Source organism: Dicentrarchus labrax, unplaced genomic scaffold (assembly GCF_905237075.1).
Source record: "Dicentrarchus labrax unplaced genomic scaffold, dlabrax2021, whole genome shotgun sequence".
NCBI lineage: Eukaryota > Metazoa > Chordata > Actinopteri > Moronidae > Dicentrarchus > Dicentrarchus labrax.
The window spans coordinates 37,026,926-37,048,412 of NW_026136719.1; the positions used below are offsets into that span (position 1 = coordinate 37,026,926).

The window sequence follows — 21,487 nt, forward strand, 5'->3', positions numbered from 1 at the left end:
TGTAATATGTCGGGACGTACAAAAAAAGCCTCTTGGACCCATACCCGAAACCCCACAGGAAGTCAGCCATTTTGATTTTGATTTTCACTTTCGGTGAACTTTTCGTGTTGTATTTGAACGAACTCCCCCTAGGGAATTTATCGGATCTACTTCAAAATTGGTCAATACAGTCAAAAAATGGTGCTGATTAAAAGTTGTGCTATTTGTGCATGTACATTAAAGGGCATGTCCATGGCGTGGCATCAAAGTCAGCCATTTTGATTTTTGGTGAATTTTCGTGTTGTATTTGAACGAACTCCTCCCAGGAAATTTATCGGATCTAAACTTAACATATTCTGTAACAGTCCTAGCCTGAACACATCCTCACAACTTCAGTATACATTATCTGATCTCAATGAAACTTCACATATTTGATAAGAGTCCTGCCCTGAACACGTCTATTCGACAATATTCAGATATAATGAGAGCGCCACCTATTGGCAACAGGAAGTAAGCGCTGCATGGCAATTTTGATCTTACATGATATTTTAATGTTGTGGTCCACATATGATAAGCTGTCGCATCACACAGCACACCCTGACATGCACAGACTGCAAATATTTGTAGGTATTAAGGTTATAAGATTATCATAACATTATGAACTAATAATTTTGATAATACTGATTACAACATAATGATTTTAAAAATGTTCTTTACCTCAAATTTTAACGCAAAAATAAATTCTGGCTTGGTGTGTGATTAGTTTTGCACTGAAAATGCCAACATTAACTCATGGTCATAGCGCCCCCTACTGGCAACAGGAAGAATTGTTTTATACTGCTCCTTGTTGCAGGATGATTAGATCAGCTTTAATTGGTAAGAAGATGTTTTTAAAAATATAATACTCATAACTTCAGTGTACATGGTCCTATCTCAATGAAACTTCACATATTTTATGAGTCCCGCCCTGAATTTGTCTATGTGACAATATTCAGTTATAGTGAGAGTGCCACCTACTGACAACAGGAAGTAAGCGCTGCGTGGCTATTTTGATCTGATTTACGTGAAATTTTCATGTTGTGGTCCACATATGTTACGATCGCACATGACGCGGCCGCAACACACCCCGACACACGCCGGCTGCGAGGTCCCGTTCAACGCTGCTTGCAGCTTTAATTCAATTAATTTTTTCTTTGCTCGTGACCCCTGGCATGTTTTTATTTCTTTTTATTTATGTATTTATTTTCTTTTTTTTGTTTATTTTGTTTAATTTTGAAAAAGTTGCAGTGAGACATTACTAGTAATAATATTACAGTAATAATATCACCTTCCCCAGTAACTTGTAGTGTAACTACATTTCAGTAATAATATTATAATAATAATAATAATAATAATATAATTAGTTACAACCTTACCTTTGTTGTCACCCCCTAGTGATTTGAAATCCAACAATTCAATCAATCACATCCTTAAATAAATTTTTGTAATCATAGGAAACTAGGTTGGAAGATGGGGACTCTTACATTCAGCAGCTGGAAATATTCCATTACTGATTATTAAAAAAAACTGGATTTGAATAGTCATAAGTCTGAATTTTGGAGAGAAGGGACACAATTAGCAATTTTGTGGGGAGTAGCAGAAAAGTAATCTAACAAGTAGTGTAACTAATTAGGCTACTGTTGTCAGGGAGTACTAAGTAAATCAATATTATCACTTTTTAAAAGACTATTATCCTACTATTCTATTCCTAAAGAAATCTAATACAATTTGAGTAAATGTAATATTCAATTCGACTATTGAAGACAACACTTTACACAATAAAAGACAAAAGAGAAAATACACTAATAAACATGACCGTTATTATAATGATAAAAGTTTTCCTAATAGCACCTAAAGAGATTTTATTTCTCTTTTATTTGTTTTTGTTTGTCTTTTATTTGGCTTTTTTCAGTAGGCTAATTGTGTCATTATGTTTTGAGATGAGTTCATTGTCATTATTTTTGTACTTTATCAGTAGTTGACAGCAGTGTACCCAGCAGAGGTGTCCAACGTGGTGCCTGAGGGCTCCTGACAGCCTGCTAGTAGCCTATGAGGTGCCCACAGTTACAAAACATTACGTTTCTATTTCAATTTCTCAGAGTTTGAACATTGTTGGATGCATTTGGGATAATGTAAGTACAAAACTCAACTACATATAGGACATAGCTCTAGAGTTTATAGACATTGTAATGTGGAAATTTTATAGGTTATAGCTTTAACAGGTAGCCCTCCCAACAATTTTCTCCCTTAAGGTAGCAGTTACTCCCATCAGGCTGGAGACCACTGTCCTAGATCAGTGGTTCCCACTGTATGGGTGGGGTGTGGGAAGACTTTGGGCCCATGTAATTATAAAATTCAGGCTGTGGCCCTGTTTCATACCGCCTTAACCATTAAATGATTCCAATGTTAAATAAATAAATAAAATAAGAAAAAGACTTTGTTCACAGGAAGTAACTCCTCCGTAAAATATGCTTATGTATTACGTCTTCATCCCATAAGGTTGTCTGGGTGAAAGGACGCCATCTTGTGGTAAAATGAGGCTCTCCATGTTAAATGCAGGACCGGGTTCTGAATACCGTAGTTTGGGGAAGGACGGACACCCCAGCAGTAGGTCTGTTCCACCCTAACAACATCGTTCCTGGCGTGTGTTCCCTCCGAACTGCTACTGCCCGCAACCGAGAGCCCAGACCGGGAGGCTCCGCTGCCTCTCCGCCGCCGGTGAGGTGAGCCTGTTCCCCGTCCCCCCCTCCTCCTCTTCCTCCGGTCCTCCTCGAAGCAGAATGCGCTGATCTCCGTTCATTCTGTGGAAGGATGATTTCTGTCGTCTCCACTGTGGAAAGCGTTCCCAGAGGCACGGGCACCCCGGCGCCGAGCCTTTACCGACGGATCAGGAAGGTCCTAACCAGGTAAGATGATGATGAGGGCGGTGATCCGAGGCGAGGATCCCTTTACATTCACTCCACGCTCAGTCACTGCGGCCAGGGGGCTCGTCTTCGTTCTCCTGTTTCAACCTGTAACAGCAGAGCCGTCACATCCAGTCTGCAGCTGCTGCAGCTGCTGCTGCTGCTGCAGGAGGCAGGTTGTGCAACAGATGGTAACATTACAACCACACAGCATCCTCCTATTGCACATAATGTGTGCGGTCTTGCGTTTGAGTGGGGGGCTTTCCTGCACCCGATGGTACTGAAGCAGAGGCTGGACACGGTGTGCTGTTTTGGTGCCTGCTGGCACAGGAGGAGGCTGCCATGGAGGGTTCATCAGCCTGTACTGAGCTGCACAATGGCTGATACCTCACTGGTCTCCAGATACCTGCCTCACTCCAGTCCTTGCACTATGCCTTTGCATTTCTCATGGATTCAGACACACACACTCACACACCCTGTGAGACCTTGGGGTTCTTCATTTCAGTAGTCAAACCCAAAAGATTGAAATTTTTGTTGGCAGTGTGCTGCCCTTTGTAAGGCTAATACTAGTTTTGGTTATTAAAAAGTTGTGATCAATATATGATTGAAGCAATCTTGTGACTGGAAGGTCATCAGCTCAATCCCCAGGGCTGGCAGGATAAATCTGGGTGGGGAAAGTGAAAGGCAGACTGTAGTTGTACTGGGCAGTTTCCAGATGTAAATGTGTGAATGTAATCAGGGTTCTCTCAGTGAAGCCCCCATACATTTAAAAAGATATGTACTAAGCATGACATTTTAGAGTTTGACAAACCACTTTATTAGGTTCAACTTGCTTGTTAATGCATTATGGTGGATAGCAATTCATGAGAATATTAAACTGATCATGGGTCATGACATTCCATTTCCAGGTATTGGGGTGAAAGGGATCCCTGACCTTCAGATAAAGTGGGTCCACAGCCATCATGCTCTGCCGAAAGCTCCTTATTAGGGAATGGAAATCAGCAGATCTTCCTCTATCCAGCTTATAGTTGACTAAATTGAGCGTAGTGGCAGCCATTGAAGAGTTGACATTACAGGATGGTAAACCGGTTAGACCTGTACCATGTTAAATTGGGGAAATATATATATTATATAATATAATAACACATTTACAGGCCCATGATGCTCCAAAAGGCAGCCGTGGAATTTCGGGCATAGAAAGTACTAATCCCCATTGCGGTGGTGATGTAGGCTCTAGTAGTTTGAGGCTGCCATTTAAGTCAGTAAACAGCAACTAAACACTGTCTACTGCGTGTGTGTATTTGTATGTGTGTATATATATATATATATATATATATATATATATATATATATATATATGTATATACTATTGTATATACACACACACACATATATATATATATATATACAAACATACTTTATTCTTTTATTTAGTTCTTCTTTTATCTGTTTTTTATGTGATTGTACTGTATGTGTTTTCTGTCAGTCACTATGTTGTGATGTTATGGAAATGTTCAGCTAATCGTGGCAGCAAGTCGATACATAAACGCATGCAGACTTAGTGAATAGGTTCAGTTCTTGCTCAGGCTAAGCATCACAGTGGGGCAGAAATGGGATCTAACTGACTCTGACTGTGGAATATCAGACTGGGGGTTTTGTGCAGGGCTCCAGGGTGCGAAGTACGGCTAAACATTTTCATTGTTTGCACCGTAGTAATTTAACAGATCAATAGAATGACAGAGAAAACCTGTAGAGCAGGAGAGGAAGCAAGATAAAATGAGGGGAGTGAAAACAGGAAGACAGAAGTTAAGAGGAGGAGAGAAAAATGCGTGATGAGAAGAGGAGAGGAGAAAACAGGAGGATGTCTGGATTTGAGGAGTGTGGAAGAAAGGGAGGAGAGGAAGAGAACATGAGGAACAGATTAAAGGAGAGATTAGGAAAAGAGGTGTGAAAAGAAGAAGAGGGACAAGAGATGAAAATGTGTTGAGAAGAAGTGAAGAATCAGGAGTAGAGGATAAGATGTGCATTTTTTTCATCATAAGTTTACGATCAGAAATCTTAATACATTTTTGTTTCATATTTTCTTCAGAATCAGAATCAGATTTATTGCCAGGTAGATTTTTACACATCTTCTTTCAGTTGAGGAAATATATTATCCTACTATTCTATTTCCTAAAGAAATCTAATATAATTTGAGTAAATGTTTTGCTGTTGGCATAATATTCAATTAGACTATTGAAGACACCGTAGTAATTTAGCAGATCAATAGAATGACAGGGCATTTCCCTTCAGTCTCTCCGACTAAACCAGAGCTAAATTATATTACTGGGGAAATATTGCCATCTATTAAATGATTATAGTATGGATTCACATGTAGCAGATTAACAATGATAATAACTTTTTATATAGCACCTTTTAAAAACAGATTTTACAGTGTGCTTTGATAGACAGCTGTACTACAACATAGGTTAACAAAAACAGGTTTTAAGATTAGTAATGTTGTTTATGCCAAATTTCTATCCAACATATGTTATTTAATTTAAAAATAGTTATTAAGAATATGAATGTTTGCCTCTTTTTAGGTGGCAGCAAGAGTTAAAATTAGTTGTGCTCTGGTTTTAGAATGAAGAAGACAGTGCAGGTGCTATAGGATGATATCTTTCCTCAGCAACTATCATGTTTATCCCAAATTATGTACACGTGTTCTATTATCTCAAGGGTCTTGAAAACTGTCATGAATTGGAAAAAAATCTCGCCCCTAGGTTTGGGCCTAGCCCTGAATGTTTAGAACTTCTGGCTCCGCCCCTGGTTGTAATAATTTCTTGTTGAGTGTCTGTTATTTAAAAATAGCATTTATCTGCACCTTTATTCCAGTTTACAACCATTTACATAATGTGTTAAGAAATTACTAGTGTATAGTAACTGACAAAACAGGTAAAATGTATTAATAGGTGCACCTAAATTATTCAAAGTTAGGTGCTCCAATGTAATGTAAAAAGTTAGTCTGGAGCTCTGACTGATCTCCTGGGATTTTCTGGCTTAGCATTCTCCAGAGCTTACAGAGAACAGCCGGACTGGCTCCAGCTGATAGGAAGGCAGCAGTAAATCAGATAAATAGGACATTACAACAGTGGTATGCAGAGGGACATATCTAAACACACACGGCCACAACGTTACCATTCATACTTTACGGTTCATATCAACTTAAAGGTCCAGTGTGTAACTTTTAGGACGATTAGCAGAAATGGAATATAATATTTAAGTTCTTTTCTTCATAGATAGCAGTCCACCATGTTGAACTGCCATGTTTCTACAGTAGCCCAGAACGGACAAACCAAACACTGGCTCTAGATAGGGTCTTGTATTTCCTCCTACACACTTGGAAGGCTGAGCTGTATTCAAATGGTTGCAATTAGCAACTTCACCATTAGATCCTACACACTGAAAAAGGTATGTGATAAAGTGGTATATCAATGTTCAAAACTAGTTTATGCTGTTTATGCTGCCCCAACCTAAAATAAGTTATTGACACAAACAATATATGGTAAATGGATCTGTACTTGTATAGCACCTTTCTAGTCTTCCAACCCCTAAAATTGCTTTTACGCTATGGGCCACATTCACACAGCGAAGTCCATCGAACAGAAACTGACGCATTTACTCATTCACACACCGATGCACAGCATCGGGAGCAATTTGGGGTTCAGTATCTTGCTCAAGGATACTTTGACAAGTGGCGGCAGGAGCCGGGGATCGAACCAGCAAACCTTTCGATTAGAGGTTGACCTGCTCTTCCTCTGAGCCACAGCCACCCCTATATATATAACATATATAACACACACACACATATATATATATATATATATATATGTGTGTGTGTTATATATGTTTGAAAAAACATTTCCCACATGACTGACAACATTATAATCTGATTATATGATTATGATCTAAAGTCCTCCTTAATGAAACTCTGATGACCCTTTGTCCATGTCTCCTGTCCTCTGAAGGGACCTGTTGGTGACCCTGGCCTTGGGTCAGGTCCTGTCCTTGTTAATCTGTGCTATTGGTCTGACCAGCAAGTACCTGGCTGATGACTTCCACGCTAACACGCCAGTGTTCCAGAGCTTTCTCAACTACATCCTGCTGTTTCTGGTCTACACCACCACACTGGCTGTTAGACAAGGTACAGGTGTGTGTGTGTGTGTGTGTGTGTGTGTGTGTGTGTGTGTGTGTGTGTGTGTGTGTCTGTTTGTGTGTGTGTTTGCGCGCACTACTGTACATAGTAGGGATGTGCATCTCCATCACTGAGGCAGATGTGATACGCATCTTGATGCATTGCCACTATCCGATACATACATACAAACATAATATGCATCATTAATACACCACATTTTCATCAGCATGTTAAAATAGAAGAACAAAAAAAAACATTTAACTAATAGATATCAGCATGAAACTTCCCCAACTGATTACTTACATTGAGATAATTATTAATTATTCAAGTTTTCTGAAATTCTCTGTTTAAATATCAGATGATGCATTATCTAATTAAAAATTTGCTAATTTGCATGCATTTCTAGAACATAAATCTAAACATTGGATATAGTCAGGTTCAATATTCTTGTTTCATTTTGTTGACATATTAGAATCAAAGGGTTTTACAGAAGGAATTTTGGATATCTCTTATCCCTCACTAAATCAGAAAATACTGTCAACAGCCTTAGAAAATCCACGTTGGCCATGTATTAAGAAATCAAATGTTGAAGAAATCAAGATATGAATGATATCTGAACAAAGCCCCATGTAAAAACCTTAAGAATATAGATAGGATTAAAACTGGAAGGTTTTTACTTTAAAGATATGTATTGTAAAATTCACTACAGTTGAAGAGGGTATTTTATTCTGAATTTTAGAAGGAGCCAGTGCAGGAGAAACATGATATGTTTTCCTAGTTCCTGTCAGTACTCGTGCCACAGCATTCTGAATCAATTGTAGCATCTTAGTGGACTTATTGGGGCAGCCTGATGATAAGGAATTGCAATAATCCAGCCTAGAAGTAACAAATGCATGGACTAGTTTTTCTGTATGTGACAGGATGTGTTGGATTTTTGCAATGTTACATAAGTTAGCTGTCCTAGAGGTTTGCTTGATGTGGGAGTTAAAGGACATATCCTGATCAAAGATAACTCCAAGATTCCTGGTGGTGGTGCTGGAGGCCAAGGTAATGCCATCTAGACTACCTACATCTTTAGACAGTGAGTTTTCATCAGAAAATTGCAGCTCATCCAGGTTTTTATGTCCTTAAGGCATGGTTGTAATTTAGCTAATTGATTAATTTCATCAGGCTTGATTGATAGATATAAGTGGTATATATACTATAAAAAATTATAATCCTAATAATGTTGCCTAAGGGAAGCAAATATACAGTGAATAGGATTGGTCCAAGCACAGAACCTTGTGGAACTCCATGACTTACTTTAGTGTTTATGGAGGATTCATCGTTAACATTTACAAACTTAGACCGATCTGATAAGTATGACCTAAACCAGCTTAATGCAATTCCTTTAATGGCAATTAGAAGCTCAAGTCTCTGTAATATAATATGATGGTCAATGGCATCAAATGCAGCACTAAGATCTAACAAGACAACTACAGAGACAAGTCCATTGTCTCATGCAATTAAAAGGTTGTTTCACCAGTGCTGTCTCTGTGCTTTGAGGTACAGTGTTGTTGACAGTGAGCCTGCAGCACTATTGACAAGATGATCAATGTACTGCATTTAGCCACCAGAGGGCGATCCAGATGTTTTTCTTTTAGAGAGCTGTCATGTCGTAAATGGTAAACAGACTGTACTTGTATAGTGCTTTTCTAGTCTTCCGACCACTCAAAGTACTTAACGCTAGATTCCAAATCCACATTCACACACATTCATACAGTGATGGCAAAGCCCATCACAAACAGAAACTAATACCCATGCACACACATTCATACACTATTGCACAGCATTCCAAGGAAAATAGCTATAGGCCTATATGCGGTGCGTGTCCACTCTGTTCTGTCGATGTGTATTTCTGATGCTTTAGTACTGTCATTATCTTCTCTCTCTCTCTCTCTCTCTCTCTCTCTCTCTCTCTCTCTCTCTCTCTCTCTCTCTTTCTGTTATCAGGGGAAGGGAATTTGCTGGCTATTCTGAAGCAGCGCTGGTGGAAATACATGATTCTGGGTTTGATAGACATCGAGGCCAACTATTTGGTCCTTAAAGCGTATCAGTATACTACACTCTCCAGTGTACAGGTAAGTGGTGCAGACCCTTATACCTCAGTTAAACCAACAAAACCTGCATTGGCAGTTTATCTGAATAATACGTTCATCAATTGTAACTCTAGAGGTCTTTTTAATCTGTCTCTTGAGACTCCATTTACCAAATGGATTGTAATACTAAAACACTGAAATACCCTTTTATCTCATCATGTTACATAGTACCCGTAAACTCACATCAGATTGACTTCTTTTCCCAGAATGTGATTTATTTCCTGTAGGTAATAAATCCTTATTACAAATCCAATATTTGACATTACATTGTACGTAGGCAGTGAGGTACTTTTCTGTTTGCAATGAAGCAATTAGCTTACAAGATTTTTGGATCAAAATTGCAAAAAATCAATAGCAGTAAAAAAAAAAAAAAAAAGGTCCTAGAATTGATCTGGTAGTGTCCCTGCAGGACAGGCAGGCAATCACCATCCAGCTCGGAAATACAGGAAGATGATATTGTTGCACACAGTTTGTGTATCTACGGACACATACACAGTCCAACATTTTCCAAGATACCTAGATTATGCCACAGTGTATTACTGTACTTATCACATTATCAAAATACTAGAGAATTCATAACACCAAATCAACTGACCCGTTGCAATTTGAGACAGTCCAAATGATGATCACCAAACACTAGTAACTTAAAAGAAAATACATCACCTAAAACCCAAAACCAACATGTCGGCGTGTCTTCTTAAGAGAATAGTTCACTTAAATGTGTTTTTTTTCTAAAAACATTATAGGCGAGGAATAAACCATGCAGTTGCTGAATCTGTCTTCATTTTAATCTAAAAGTTTTTGGGGAGTTTCCAGTGGCAGTGAATCATGTTGCTGGACCCCCCCGTCGGCATGCAGACCCTGGACCTCAACTTTTTGTAAAAGAGGAGCAGCCAACTGGACGCCCCATCTCTCAAAACATACTGAGATCCTACCAGAATGCATTGCATGGTTGCTTCCAAGAGTGTACAGTCAAAAAAATAACATTGTCTGAACTTAATTAAATCAAGGAAAGTATTTCCACATGATTAAATAGCTTTCTTTGAGCATTAACCAACTTAATTTACTAGGGTTGGGTCAACTTAATTTAATAGGGCTAGTTTAACAAATGTTACAAAACAAGTTAATTAATTTGGCCCAACATAATTGCTTGATTCTGAAAGTGTTAAGTTCACTTGAGACTTGGATCCCAAAGCAAAGACACACTCTCTGGTGAGTGGGAACTGAAGATATTTTAATAGAAATCCAAAAACAAAACCGGAACTGAAGCGGGCAGGTGAGGCAGGGAGCTGGCTGGCAGGAGGATGTCTTCAGCAGACTTGCACAGGAACCAACAGGAGGAAGCCAGCCACACCCCTGGCCCCACACAAGCTCTGCAAGAGAACGGAAAGGGGAGGGGGAACAGAGAGAACAAAAAGAAAAGCACAACAACAAAGACCTCATAAACCAAACCATAACAGAAAGAAAGCCATTTAATCATGTTGACATGCTTTTCATACATTGACTGTCAGCAATTTTGTCTCTGGTCACTAGTTTGTTGTATGTTCTGCACAAAGTGATAAAACCACTCAGGGGGAAGAAACAATTCCAGAGCTCGAAATAGCTGAACCCTAAATAATCATCATGTCTGTATGTTTTTTTCCCCCCTGTGTCTCTGTTCTTCCTCTCAGCTGTTAGACTGTTTTGTCATCCCAGTGGTACTGCTGCTGTCCTGGTTCTTCCTCTTGGTGAGGTACAAGGCTGTCCATTTTGTCGGGGCAGGACTGTGTCTCTTAGGTATTGGCTGCATGGTGGGAGCTGATATCCTACTTGGTCGGCAGCAAGGCCTTGGTGAGTTGGGATTGCAGTAAATCTCTTGTTCATTGCTAAAAGAAGCCTTGCTCATGCTTCTTTCCTTCTCTCTTTGTCTCTTGTTCTCGCTCATCTGTCTAGGAGAGCAGAAGCTGTTTGGGGATCTTTTGGTTCTGGGAGGAGCAACACTGTACGGCATCTCCAACGTCTGTGAGGAGTTCATAGTGAAGAACCTGAGCCGTGTGGAGTTCCTCGGAATGATGGGACTCTTCGGATCCTTCTTCAGTGGCATCCAGCTGTGAGTTTGTGTGGTGGGAGCTAGGCAGTGGTAACTAACAATGCTCAAGTACTGTACAATGTTGAGGTACTTTATTTAAGTATTCAGTAGGTCTACTACACTGCATTTCAAAGGGAAATATTGGGCTTTTTACTCTACTATGTTTGTTCAACAGCTTTAGTTACTATTCAAATATATGATGGCACCCCAGACAGCATCTCTTCTTTGACTGCTCATATTAGTGGCATTGACAAGCGCTTTGATTGCCTTGATCGCTGCTGAGTTGATTCATCCTTTCCTCAGGAGCCTTGCTGTGGTACTAGCTATTGGGTGTTTGGTCTTGATCTGGTTGCAGGTTGGTTGTTGCAGTTTCTGACTGGAAGGTGAGTCTCTCCTAGGTCAACACGCATTTTCTGGTCCCTGGCAGTGTTCAGTGGACATGAGTCGGGAGGTGACTCTCGTCTTCCAATATGAAGGATGGTAGTTCTTGGAACATTGTCTTGGCATTGAAAGGCTTGTTGTGTGCTCCCACTCAAGTTCAGCTGCCAAACACCTCAGCACGTGGTTGTGTCGCCTATCTGCCTTGTGTTAGGATGGTCTTACAACCAATCAAGATGTGTTGCCAGAACTGCACGCTGGGGACAGGCTGGATCCTCTCCTACCCAAAGAGGGCATGACATGATATCAGAATCAGAATCAGAATCAGAACTAGTTCATTGATCCCCACTGGGAAATTTGTTTTGTTACAGTTGCTCAAGCTGCTCACAAGACAATAAAGAAATAGAAATAATAATAATATAAAACGTTAAAAATATGTATTATCTTACAATATCTAACACAATATATATATTAAAAAAGGGTCTGAAATATGTACATTATAATAATATATGACAATATATAGAATATATAAATATATTTATGCTACAGAATGTGACAGACAGAAACGTAATGATTAAATAGTAATGAGTACTGAAATGTTATTGTTAATAGCAGAATCCTTAAAAAATGCAGTATTTGTGACTGAATAAACCAGAATTGCACATTGTCCAGAGTGTTTCACATTAACCAGGGTAACATTTCAATGGCTAGTTTAATGACAATGACTCAGAGTGTCTGACACTTGGCCTTTGACAATGGAAATAACGTGGGATTTGTTAGGTTTGATCTCCATTAATGCCCACTTGATATTGCAGGCATTTGATGCTTGTTTTTGTTGTCATCCATGACTGGAGGAAGACGCAGCCCATTCTTGAATCGTTCCCCTCTAACCACACATCATGATGCTTGGATGATGAGCTTGATTGCCTTTGTGAATGTCAAGCGAGAAATGGTACAGCCTGCTATTATGCCTGTGTCAAGGTGCTGCCAAGAGGTGGTGTTGTCCTGTGTTAGGACACAGAACCGGAGATCCTGGAAATAAGGTTTGCTATATATGCCCTCTGGGACCTGGAAGAAGTTGAAAGCTGTCCACAGAGTCTTGTGAGGCACCACCCAACAACATTGGCAAGATCTATGAAAATCACATGCAAGTCCCTCTTGTCCCTCTTTGCAGTCTGTATCTGATGCCAGATGGCGTGTTCTAGACAGCCTGAGAAAGCACATATTCCTGCTTTCTGCACTGAAGTTGTTGCTCTGCAAAAATGCTGCAAGTCTTTGGGACACAACACAGAAGAGTTGGCTGATGGTTGATAGATATAATAGTAGGATGGTAGAGAAGATAAGTAGTTAATTAATTTAATAACGGAGATTAACTGGCATTCTGTGTGTTAAACACTGTATTCCCAACAAATCTGTAAAAGCAGCACCAATACCTCATTGGGAACTTTCATTGTTGTAACTGCCAGTAAATACCGTATAATGACTGAACTGTGTTAATGCCATGAACAAGTAGATTGTTGTGTTGTTGTTCTCTTCAAACCAGGAGAATGATTTTTATCTCATAGTGGAACTACTTTCCTTGTAGATACCAATACATTGATACTGTATGTGTGCAAGGAATGTGGAATACAACTGCTTTAGTGCTCTTAGTGTGCATGTGCCTGTTGCAGGGCCATCATGGAACACAAGGAGTTGCTGAAAGTACCCTGGGACTGGCAGATAGGTAAGCATGCACACAAACACACAGAAGTAGCCTTATATTACCACAAAATATAATCCACAGGTATTTTTAAAAAGCAGTGTAAATGTAATATCATTTGCTTCCTCTGTGTGTTTGCAGGCCTTTTCTATGTTGGTTTCAGTGCCTTCATGTTCGGCCTGTACAGCTTCATGCCAGTGGTGATGAAGAGAACGAGTGCCACCTCAGTCAATCTCTCTTTGCTCACAGCTGACCTGTACAGCCTCTTCTGTGGCTTCTTCCTCTTTCACTACAAGGTAATATTAAACTGCCAGGAAGCATTCATTTGGTGATGTGCATGTCAATAGATGTCTAGACATCTAGCATAATACACTTGAATCTATGACTGAACTGCAAGTGAAATGCATAGTGGGTAATGTAGGTGATTGGTTGGACAAGGAAGAAGATTTTGTGGAATAAAAAATTTATCTCTGCTGCATCATTTATGAATTTTTAGCTGTCCATCACGACTCTGACAATGTTATAGGAGATCAGTGATAAATCTTTTCTACATTGTTCAGCTTTAACCGTTGCAGTAACAGACAACTGACAAACAAATCTGTTCCTTGTTAACTAGAGACAGTCAAAATAATGTCCAACATTGTTGGAAAATATCATAAACTCACTGAGTTGCTACAATGTAGCAAAGTCATGAAAAGTCATCAGAGAGTCTGTGCCAACTTTCTAGTCAACAAAGACAAGTTTGCAGCCTAGCCTGAAGTTGATTTATGTGTGACCAATACCATCCTGTTTGAATTTCAGATTCCGAAATGGCATCATGTCTTTCTTATTACTCCCACTCATTTACAGAAGAGACTGGTTTATACATGTCCCAAAAGTTACGTCAGATAGTCTGAAGCTGGTAGTGTGTGTGCAGCAGGCAATGAGAAATATATATATATCAATATTTATAGAATTAAATTGATCTCAGGGTACCAACCTTTAGAAAGGATAACTTAATTTAGTCTCATTAAATACACTGTCAATTTGGAAGTCATAATTAAATTAATAACTACATATCAGATCAGTAGCTTGTAAGGGTTGAAGGGTTTTGGAGTTCTTTTATAGTAGAAATTGGCAGCATTCACTCTTGTGCAACATTAAATAGAACAGCATGTATATTCAAAAGCATTTAATTAAAAGGTAATAAGAATAAAAACACACAATATGTAATCTTAACTAAAAAAACTAAAGAACAAATAGGAATGTGAGGAATGTTCAAGGTATATGTCTATGATCTATGTAGGATAATGATGCCCGGTTAGAAAAAAGGATGGTTAGTTCGCATGCAGAACTATGAAAGACATCACAACAATAAACCTCAGTAGTTGTGGTTACATGCAATTTTTTTTTATTCTGATTGAAATCATTCCAGTTGAAGATTTGGGGATGGGATGAGATGTAATACAGTCTGGTGTTTACATGCGCCAACACATTAAATCTGAAGAGCTGTGTGAAATATGAAAACGTGATGAATTTGTCAATGCTTTCATTGCATCCGCTTTTGTTGTTTTAGGATTTAGACTTCTATTAGGTGGTCTTCAAAGCTTTCCAGCATTTTTTATTTGTTCATCACTTTGGTCTATCCTGGCTTTGTTCAGTTTTTTTTCCTACCATCTAGGCATCCATTAATGCTTAGTTCTTTAAGAAAACTAACCCCTCAGAACTCCAATTCAGCTTGTAAGTAGAGGAACATTACTTCAAGACAGAGGGCAAACGAAGCAAGGTTAAATAGTTTAAAGGAGGAGAGGTCCTTTTTTTCAAGGATTCAAGGCTATTATATTGTCATTTACAATGCAAGGTTGTAGAATGATATTCAGATGTAGCTCAATTTATGCTTCTTAAAAAAATAAATACATTAACATTGATTAATGATTCTTAAATAAAAACATTTGAAAAATACTATTAATTTTCTTAACTTTCCTCAAGAAATACAATTGTTTCTGTCCTTTATTAAACAGGATGGAGATGAAAAAACTGTTCACCAGCTGCACTTCAGCTCCACTGATGTAAACAGGGTAGTGTCTCTTTGCCTATTGCCCCTAAAATCAACAATCAGGACCTTGGTTTTGCTGATGTTGAGCAGTTAGTTGTTTTCTGCACTCCACTCTGTAAGATTGTTGATTTTCTCTTACCACTGTTTAAAATCCAGCCGATGATTTGTGGTGGTCATCTGCATATTGCTGTTCTGATATTGAATGCAGTGATGCAGCGATATTTGGGTTATAGTTTCAGGAAGTGATTGTAGTAGGGGTGTGACTGTTTTCTTAATGGCTTACGTTTCATAATAAAAGTTCAGTTGAAGCCACACAATGAATGAATTCAAGATTCAAGGTTATCTTTATCATCTGTGGAGTTCCACTGGTACATGCAGGACGTTGGGTTGAGTTTGGTTTTGGAACAAAAGGAATACCTTGTTTTTTTAAAGCAGAGAGACAAAGCTAAGATCACACTAAGGAATGTTTAAAGTCACTTGTAGCTTCTGTAAAAATTGTAAGTGTACATTTGCTGCAATACATGTTTAAGGCAGATCACTGATGCATAGACTGAAGAGCACTGGACCTAAAATGGAAAACAATAATACATTTTATTTATAGAGCGCTTTTCTAGGAGCTCAAAGACACTTCACATAAGTTAAAAAAGAAAAAAAAGGTAATAAAAACAACACACTTAAATATATAGATATATATCTACAACACTCAACAATGAATCAAACATTAAAAGCAGTTCTGAAAAGGTGGGTTTTCATCAGTGATTTGAAGTTGGATGGATCAATACAGTCTCTGATTTGTTTGGGGAGAGAGTTCCAGAGGGAGGGGCAGCAACGGAGAAGGCTCTGTTGCCCCAGGTACGATGCTTGGTCAGTGGAGACAGGAGGTTGGCATTAGAAGGAGACTTGGAGTGCAGTTATTGATATTGATGAACTGTTGTCTGTTTGTGAGATATGACCTTAGCCAGGAGAGGGCAGCGCCAGTGATGTTGAGGGAGGATTCAAGGCGGGAGAGAAGAATGGTGTGGTTGATGGTGTCAAAAGCTGCAGTGAGGTCCAGGAGGATGAGAATGTTGAGGTGACCAGGGTCTGAGGAGAGGAGGAGGTTGTTTGTGACTTTCGTGACGTTCTAGTATTTTTGACAGAAAAGGAAGATTGGAGATGGCCCGGAAATTGCTCATGGTGTTGGGGTTAAGACCAGGTTTTTGAGTTTGGGGGACAGAACAGATTGGATGGGATGGGATCCAGAGTGCAAGTGGAGCTCTTCATTCTTACCATGACATTAGGGTGGCCATTCGTCCGGCTTTAGGCCGGACAGTCCGGCTTGTAAATGCCCTGTCCGGGCTGAAGGCTGAAGGCTGCGCCTGCAGCCGGACACTCATTTTTCCTCCTTTTGAGAAAATAACTAAAAAGGTCGCCTTTTGACACATTACCTCGTTAGTTTAATACTTATTGGCTAAAAATGTGTGTCAAAATAAGTAATTTCAATGGTTACATTTTCGTGTTGTGACCTATCAACACATGGCTCATTTTAATATTCAAATGAGCCATGTGTTGATTCCCCATGCTATCACAGCAGTTGCTAGGTTACCACCAGGCTGTCAATCAAGCTCTCAGTGACAGAGAACATAAGGTAACATCGGTTGTTGGACTGAAATTCTGAAAATGCTCATACTCATATATAGATAGGTAAAGCCTATACATCTGAAACAGAAGGTGCTGTATTTTTTACCCTTTATCTATCCAGATAAAAACATTAAGAACAGTTTCTGTATGATGTTTATTAGACCTGTGTAATCTGAATTGGAAGGGCACGTTGTCATGAGCTGTATCTTGTATATTTATTATTAGCTATGTGGTATGTGTATGCACCTTTATGTAATCTGGTGGAAAAACATTACAATTTAAAACCGGATCATACCAAACAACCCTGTGTATGCAAAGTGTCCTCCTTTTTGATGTGAAGGAAATGGCCACCCGACATGAAATTTGACAGCTCCATGGGGGAAACAGGGGGAAACTGACAAAGGGGGTGAGTGGTAAGGGGAGGGGAGTTAGGTGGGGAGGTGGGGAGGTGGAGTGGGCAGGTTAGCGTTAGCTTGTTTGGAGAGTGCTAGCACAGAGGTTGCGTTGACTTGTGACCAAAAGCACAAGGTGTCATGGGGAAGAAGAACAGACATGCACCCCAAGAGTAGTCCACAGCATTACAGCAGCAGGAACCAACAGTGCATTGAGGAGACAAGGTAGCTTAGAAGGGCTACCGGTCTGTTAGCCTTGCACCTGCCCTGATGATGGAGGTCAACCTGGTGCCGTGATGGCAACACTGACATTACCATTAAGCCTGGGACATGGCTTACACGGATATTATATATTATATATATTTACAAGATAAGATTTGAACCAGCATAAAGAAGCAGTGTAGAAATAAAGCTTAAGTCTGTCTATCTCTTTGTTGCAGTTCTCGGGCCTCTATCTGTTGTCATTCTTCATTATTATCTTGGGCCTAGTCCTCTACTCCTCCTCATCTACCTATGTGGCCCAGGACCCACGAGTCTACAAGCAGTTCAGGAACACAGGCAGCCAGCCAGTCACCGACCAGCCCCCGCTCAGTCCTGGAGTCCTGGAGCCCTCCGTCACCTACACCAGCCTAAGCCCTGAGGCAGGGGATGAGCTTCCTGTACGTGTAGCCTAAGATGATTTGAAAGGTAGTTAAGTCTGTCAGCCTGGTGGACCAGTGAGTCCACTGCAGCCGTTAGGCCTGTCCACAGTTGTATACAGAGAAATAGTGCTGGCTATACTCAGTCTGCTGAGCAGTTCAGCTGGGTGATCACCCAGGTAGGTCTAGGTTTTCATTTTATGGCCTGTATTGAGGGACAGAGTCTCCAGTGACCAAATTCATGTACCTAAATATGTACCTGAAAAACGAATGCTATGAGCAGAATGTAATTAAATCAAATAGCAAAGTGATTAAAAATGTTGAATTCACTGTGATCAAAGACCGTGAGTAGACAGTAGTGACAGACAATTATCATTCATGTAAAAAGATAGTATTGTAATTTGAATTAATCTGCTTTCTTTTTATGTGTCAAGAATGTTTGTGCATAATCTGTGTATCTGCTAAAGTTGTATTTATTTCATTACTTATTATCTGAATGAAATGAACAATGTTTCTAAATCCACCTGCCTAAATTCAGTGGAAGGCTTATTAAGTATTACACAGACTGGAATCAGATAGTACTGACATTGTAGTGGGAGAAGTGGGGAATATAAGTCTACCCTCAATTTATTGAATTAATACTACGCTGGTATGTAAATATTGCATCAGGGCCAGCTGCCAATTGAAGCTACTGAAGGTTTGTCCTTTTTCACATGGTAGGTATTTTATAGGCTGGTACAAATATATTTAACTTGATATTTTTCATTTTGACATAAAAAAGTTTATAGTATTTACCCTCCAGAATGTCATTCTGACAGTGTGAATAAAGCTGAAAGCTGCAGTCAGTAACTTTAATAAACTCTTTGTTCATATTTACTGAAACTTTCAGTAAATCCTGGCAGTAGTACATGAGACAAATAATCTGAAAAATCCCGAACAAAAACAACCAATCAGATCCAAGAAAGATGTAAAAACGCTTGAAGGGGGGCTTGAAGATAGCTGATTGTTGAGGCTCTGATTGGATGTTTTCGTTCAGGCCGGTGGATTCTTGCAATTGCCATCAGAAGCACTGGGAGAAGCCAGAGGAACCAGATTTTTTTCACAGATTGTCTTGTGTACTACTGTCAGGATATAGTGAAAGTTTCATCAAATACGTCACAAAAGTTTATAAAAGTTTCCTACTGCAGCTTTAAAAACAGCATTTAGTCCTTTGTCTTGAGAAATAGAATTTACATTTGGAGGACTTGGACTTTTTGCTACAATCTTGTATTAGTTCTTCTGTAAAGGAATATTGGTGAAAATAGAATCAAGTCCGGGGGCACACTGTATGTTGTGAGACAAGACTTACACCCAAGTTTAGTTTTAGATTTGATCCTTCCCAGGCTAAGAAAATGTTATACTTGCTATAATCACATCATGTTCACATTACTTTTAAGTCCCTTGTCTAATTGCTCCGAATCAAAAATTCCCCACTTCTTCAGATCTTTCAGAATTTTGCAACAATTTTGCAATTGCAATTTTGCCCAACAAAAAATAAAGATAACGGTAATCCATTACAGTTGCAAAAAAAGACAATCAGATTACAGTTACATTTAATAAAAATGGGGATTATTTAGCATGATTACAATTTTAAAATACATCAGTTCACTTATTTAAAAATACAAGAGCAGAGACACATTGTTGATGCTAAAATTTTTCCATTTTGTCCGCTTCCATTTTCTTTTGGTTACATTGTTCTGTTGTCTTATAGCAGTGGCTCCCAAACTGGGGGTGAGGACCCCCAATAGGGTGCCAAAGCTTCATGGGGGGTCCCAAGGCCTTCTTGATATTAAGGTATGTAAGATAATTGAAAAAATATACACCGTTGACATAAAACTCAGCATTTTGTTCACTTCTGTGAAGAAAGTAAACTAAACGGTCTAATAGAACAATAAATACTCATACATTCATGGGTTTTGCATTTATTTCAATGGTCAGGATGAATTATATTTAATAGTCATTAACAACATTGTACACTCATTTTATTAGGTTTTACTCTACAGCAGAGTGCAAACTTACTGTATGTGGAAATCATCAGCTAAAAAGATTCATAACCGCATTAGAAAATATCTGCAACTTTGATAAAAGGTTGAAAGTAAAAGCTTGTGTACAACAGGTAGAATAATTCCCAAGGTGCCTTTCGTCAAAAACATCTAATCACTGAACCTAAAATTCTGTTATATTCCCCACTAACAGGAGGTAAAAGATAAAGACTTGATAAAACTGACAACAGTTAAAATCAATTCACTTTCTGGTTCACTATGGCACTGTTTTTTGTTCTCAGCAGTAGAGATAGTGTTTATAATTCCCTGCCACTCTGTTTCACACCTCTGTCTGCCTCCCCTCCCTGTGAAAATGAACAGGGCTCATGGGTATTTAAACCCAGTTGCTATGCTCAAATGACCTGGATTTCTCAGAAACAAAATTTAAATACTTCTAGTGGACATAACATAAACTTACTATTGTTACATTATCTGGGAGAGTCCCATGCTGTCAAAAGGTCTAGTGTGTAACATTTAAGAGGATGTAACCCTTACCCTGGCTATAAAGAAATGCAGTCAGTGATTAGGAAGTGACAGAGTGGAGGTGTAATAACTTGCTGTATGTAAGACACAAAAGGAACAGGAGAGAAGTCATTTTGTAATTGTTTTGCATTTCACAGTGAAAATTCAAATTCCAACACAATCTGAACCATGAACCATGTTTCCATGTTAATTGTTTTTAGATGCATTTACATTACATTGCCTTAGTGTTTGTTTTCATGAGATGAGAGTGCTGAATAAGTGTGTGTCTGGTTTTTCCTGCTCAGTGTGCACACAAGTGCACTAATAAGATGAGAAAGGCTGTGTGTCATTTAGTGCGCTCCAGGCAGAGAGCATTATTTGGCTTACTATTTTAGTCCTAATTGAAACACTGTTAAAACATAATGTTGCAAGCAATATTTTCCTGTTGCACTTTGATTTACAAGAGAAAAAAAAACCCAGAGTGGACTGAAGATAAAGTTGTATAGTTGGTTTGGTGTGGTTCTTTGTTCACTTTACGACTGTATATAATTACCTGCCTGATATATTTACGTAAGTCCTATATTATAGGACTTTCATTATTCTCCTCTTTTCCTTGGCTTTTGTATCCTGTTTGATGTAGTGCATTGGAGTTGCTGTCAACAATGTACTTACAATGATGTTACCTATCGTAAAATAAAGTGTCTTTGTCACAAGACCCTGGTCTGTGACCAGTGTTGAATTAAAATGTTCCATGCAGTTTTGGGCCTGTTTTTTGCATGTGGTATAAAAGTGTTATTTTCACCTACATTATTTAAATATTTCTGCATACTGGGGTCGGTAAACAGTACTGGAATTGCATCAACTGGGAATGACTGGAAAGC

At 39.0% G+C, this 21,487-nt stretch overlaps 1 protein-coding gene across 2 annotated transcripts; it reads left to right on the plus strand.

Moving 5' to 3' along the window:
* Positions 1–2,057: 2,057 nt before the first annotated feature.
* slc35f1 (solute carrier family 35 member F1) lies at positions 2,058–21,362 on the plus strand. 2 transcript variants are annotated; one of them, XM_051378588.1, is made up of 8 exons: positions 2,058–2,924; positions 6,929–7,110; positions 9,088–9,215; positions 10,904–11,063; positions 11,166–11,322; positions 13,350–13,402; positions 13,520–13,674; positions 17,866–21,362. In XM_051378588.1, exons 1-8 carry the CDS (start codon positions 2,830–2,832, stop codon positions 18,097–18,099), a joined length of 1,164 nt encoding a protein of 387 aa, XP_051234548.1. In that variant the 5' UTR covers positions 2,058–2,829; the 3' UTR covers positions 18,100–21,362. The 2 variants fall into 2 exon arrangements, with proteins under 2 accessions (XP_051234548.1, XP_051234549.1); XM_051378589.1 differs by having other exon boundaries at positions 2,064–2,924; positions 6,929–7,104.
* Positions 21,363–21,487: the final 125 nt, after the last annotated feature.

Excerpts from the sequence above, each read along its gene's own strand:
- slc35f1 (XM_051378588.1), top strand. The coding sequence starts at position 2,830 with ATGATTTCTGTCGTCTCCACTGTGGAAAGCGTTCCCAGAGGCACGGGC. Across the intron at positions 11,064-11,165 it reads TGGTCGGCAGCAAGGCCTTG|GAGAGCAGAAGCTGTTTGGG; the intron begins GTGAGTTGGGAT and ends TCATCTGTCTAG. Across the intron at positions 11,323-13,349 it reads TTCTTCAGTGGCATCCAGCT|GGCCATCATGGAACACAAGG; the intron begins GTGAGTTTGTGT and ends TGCCTGTTGCAG.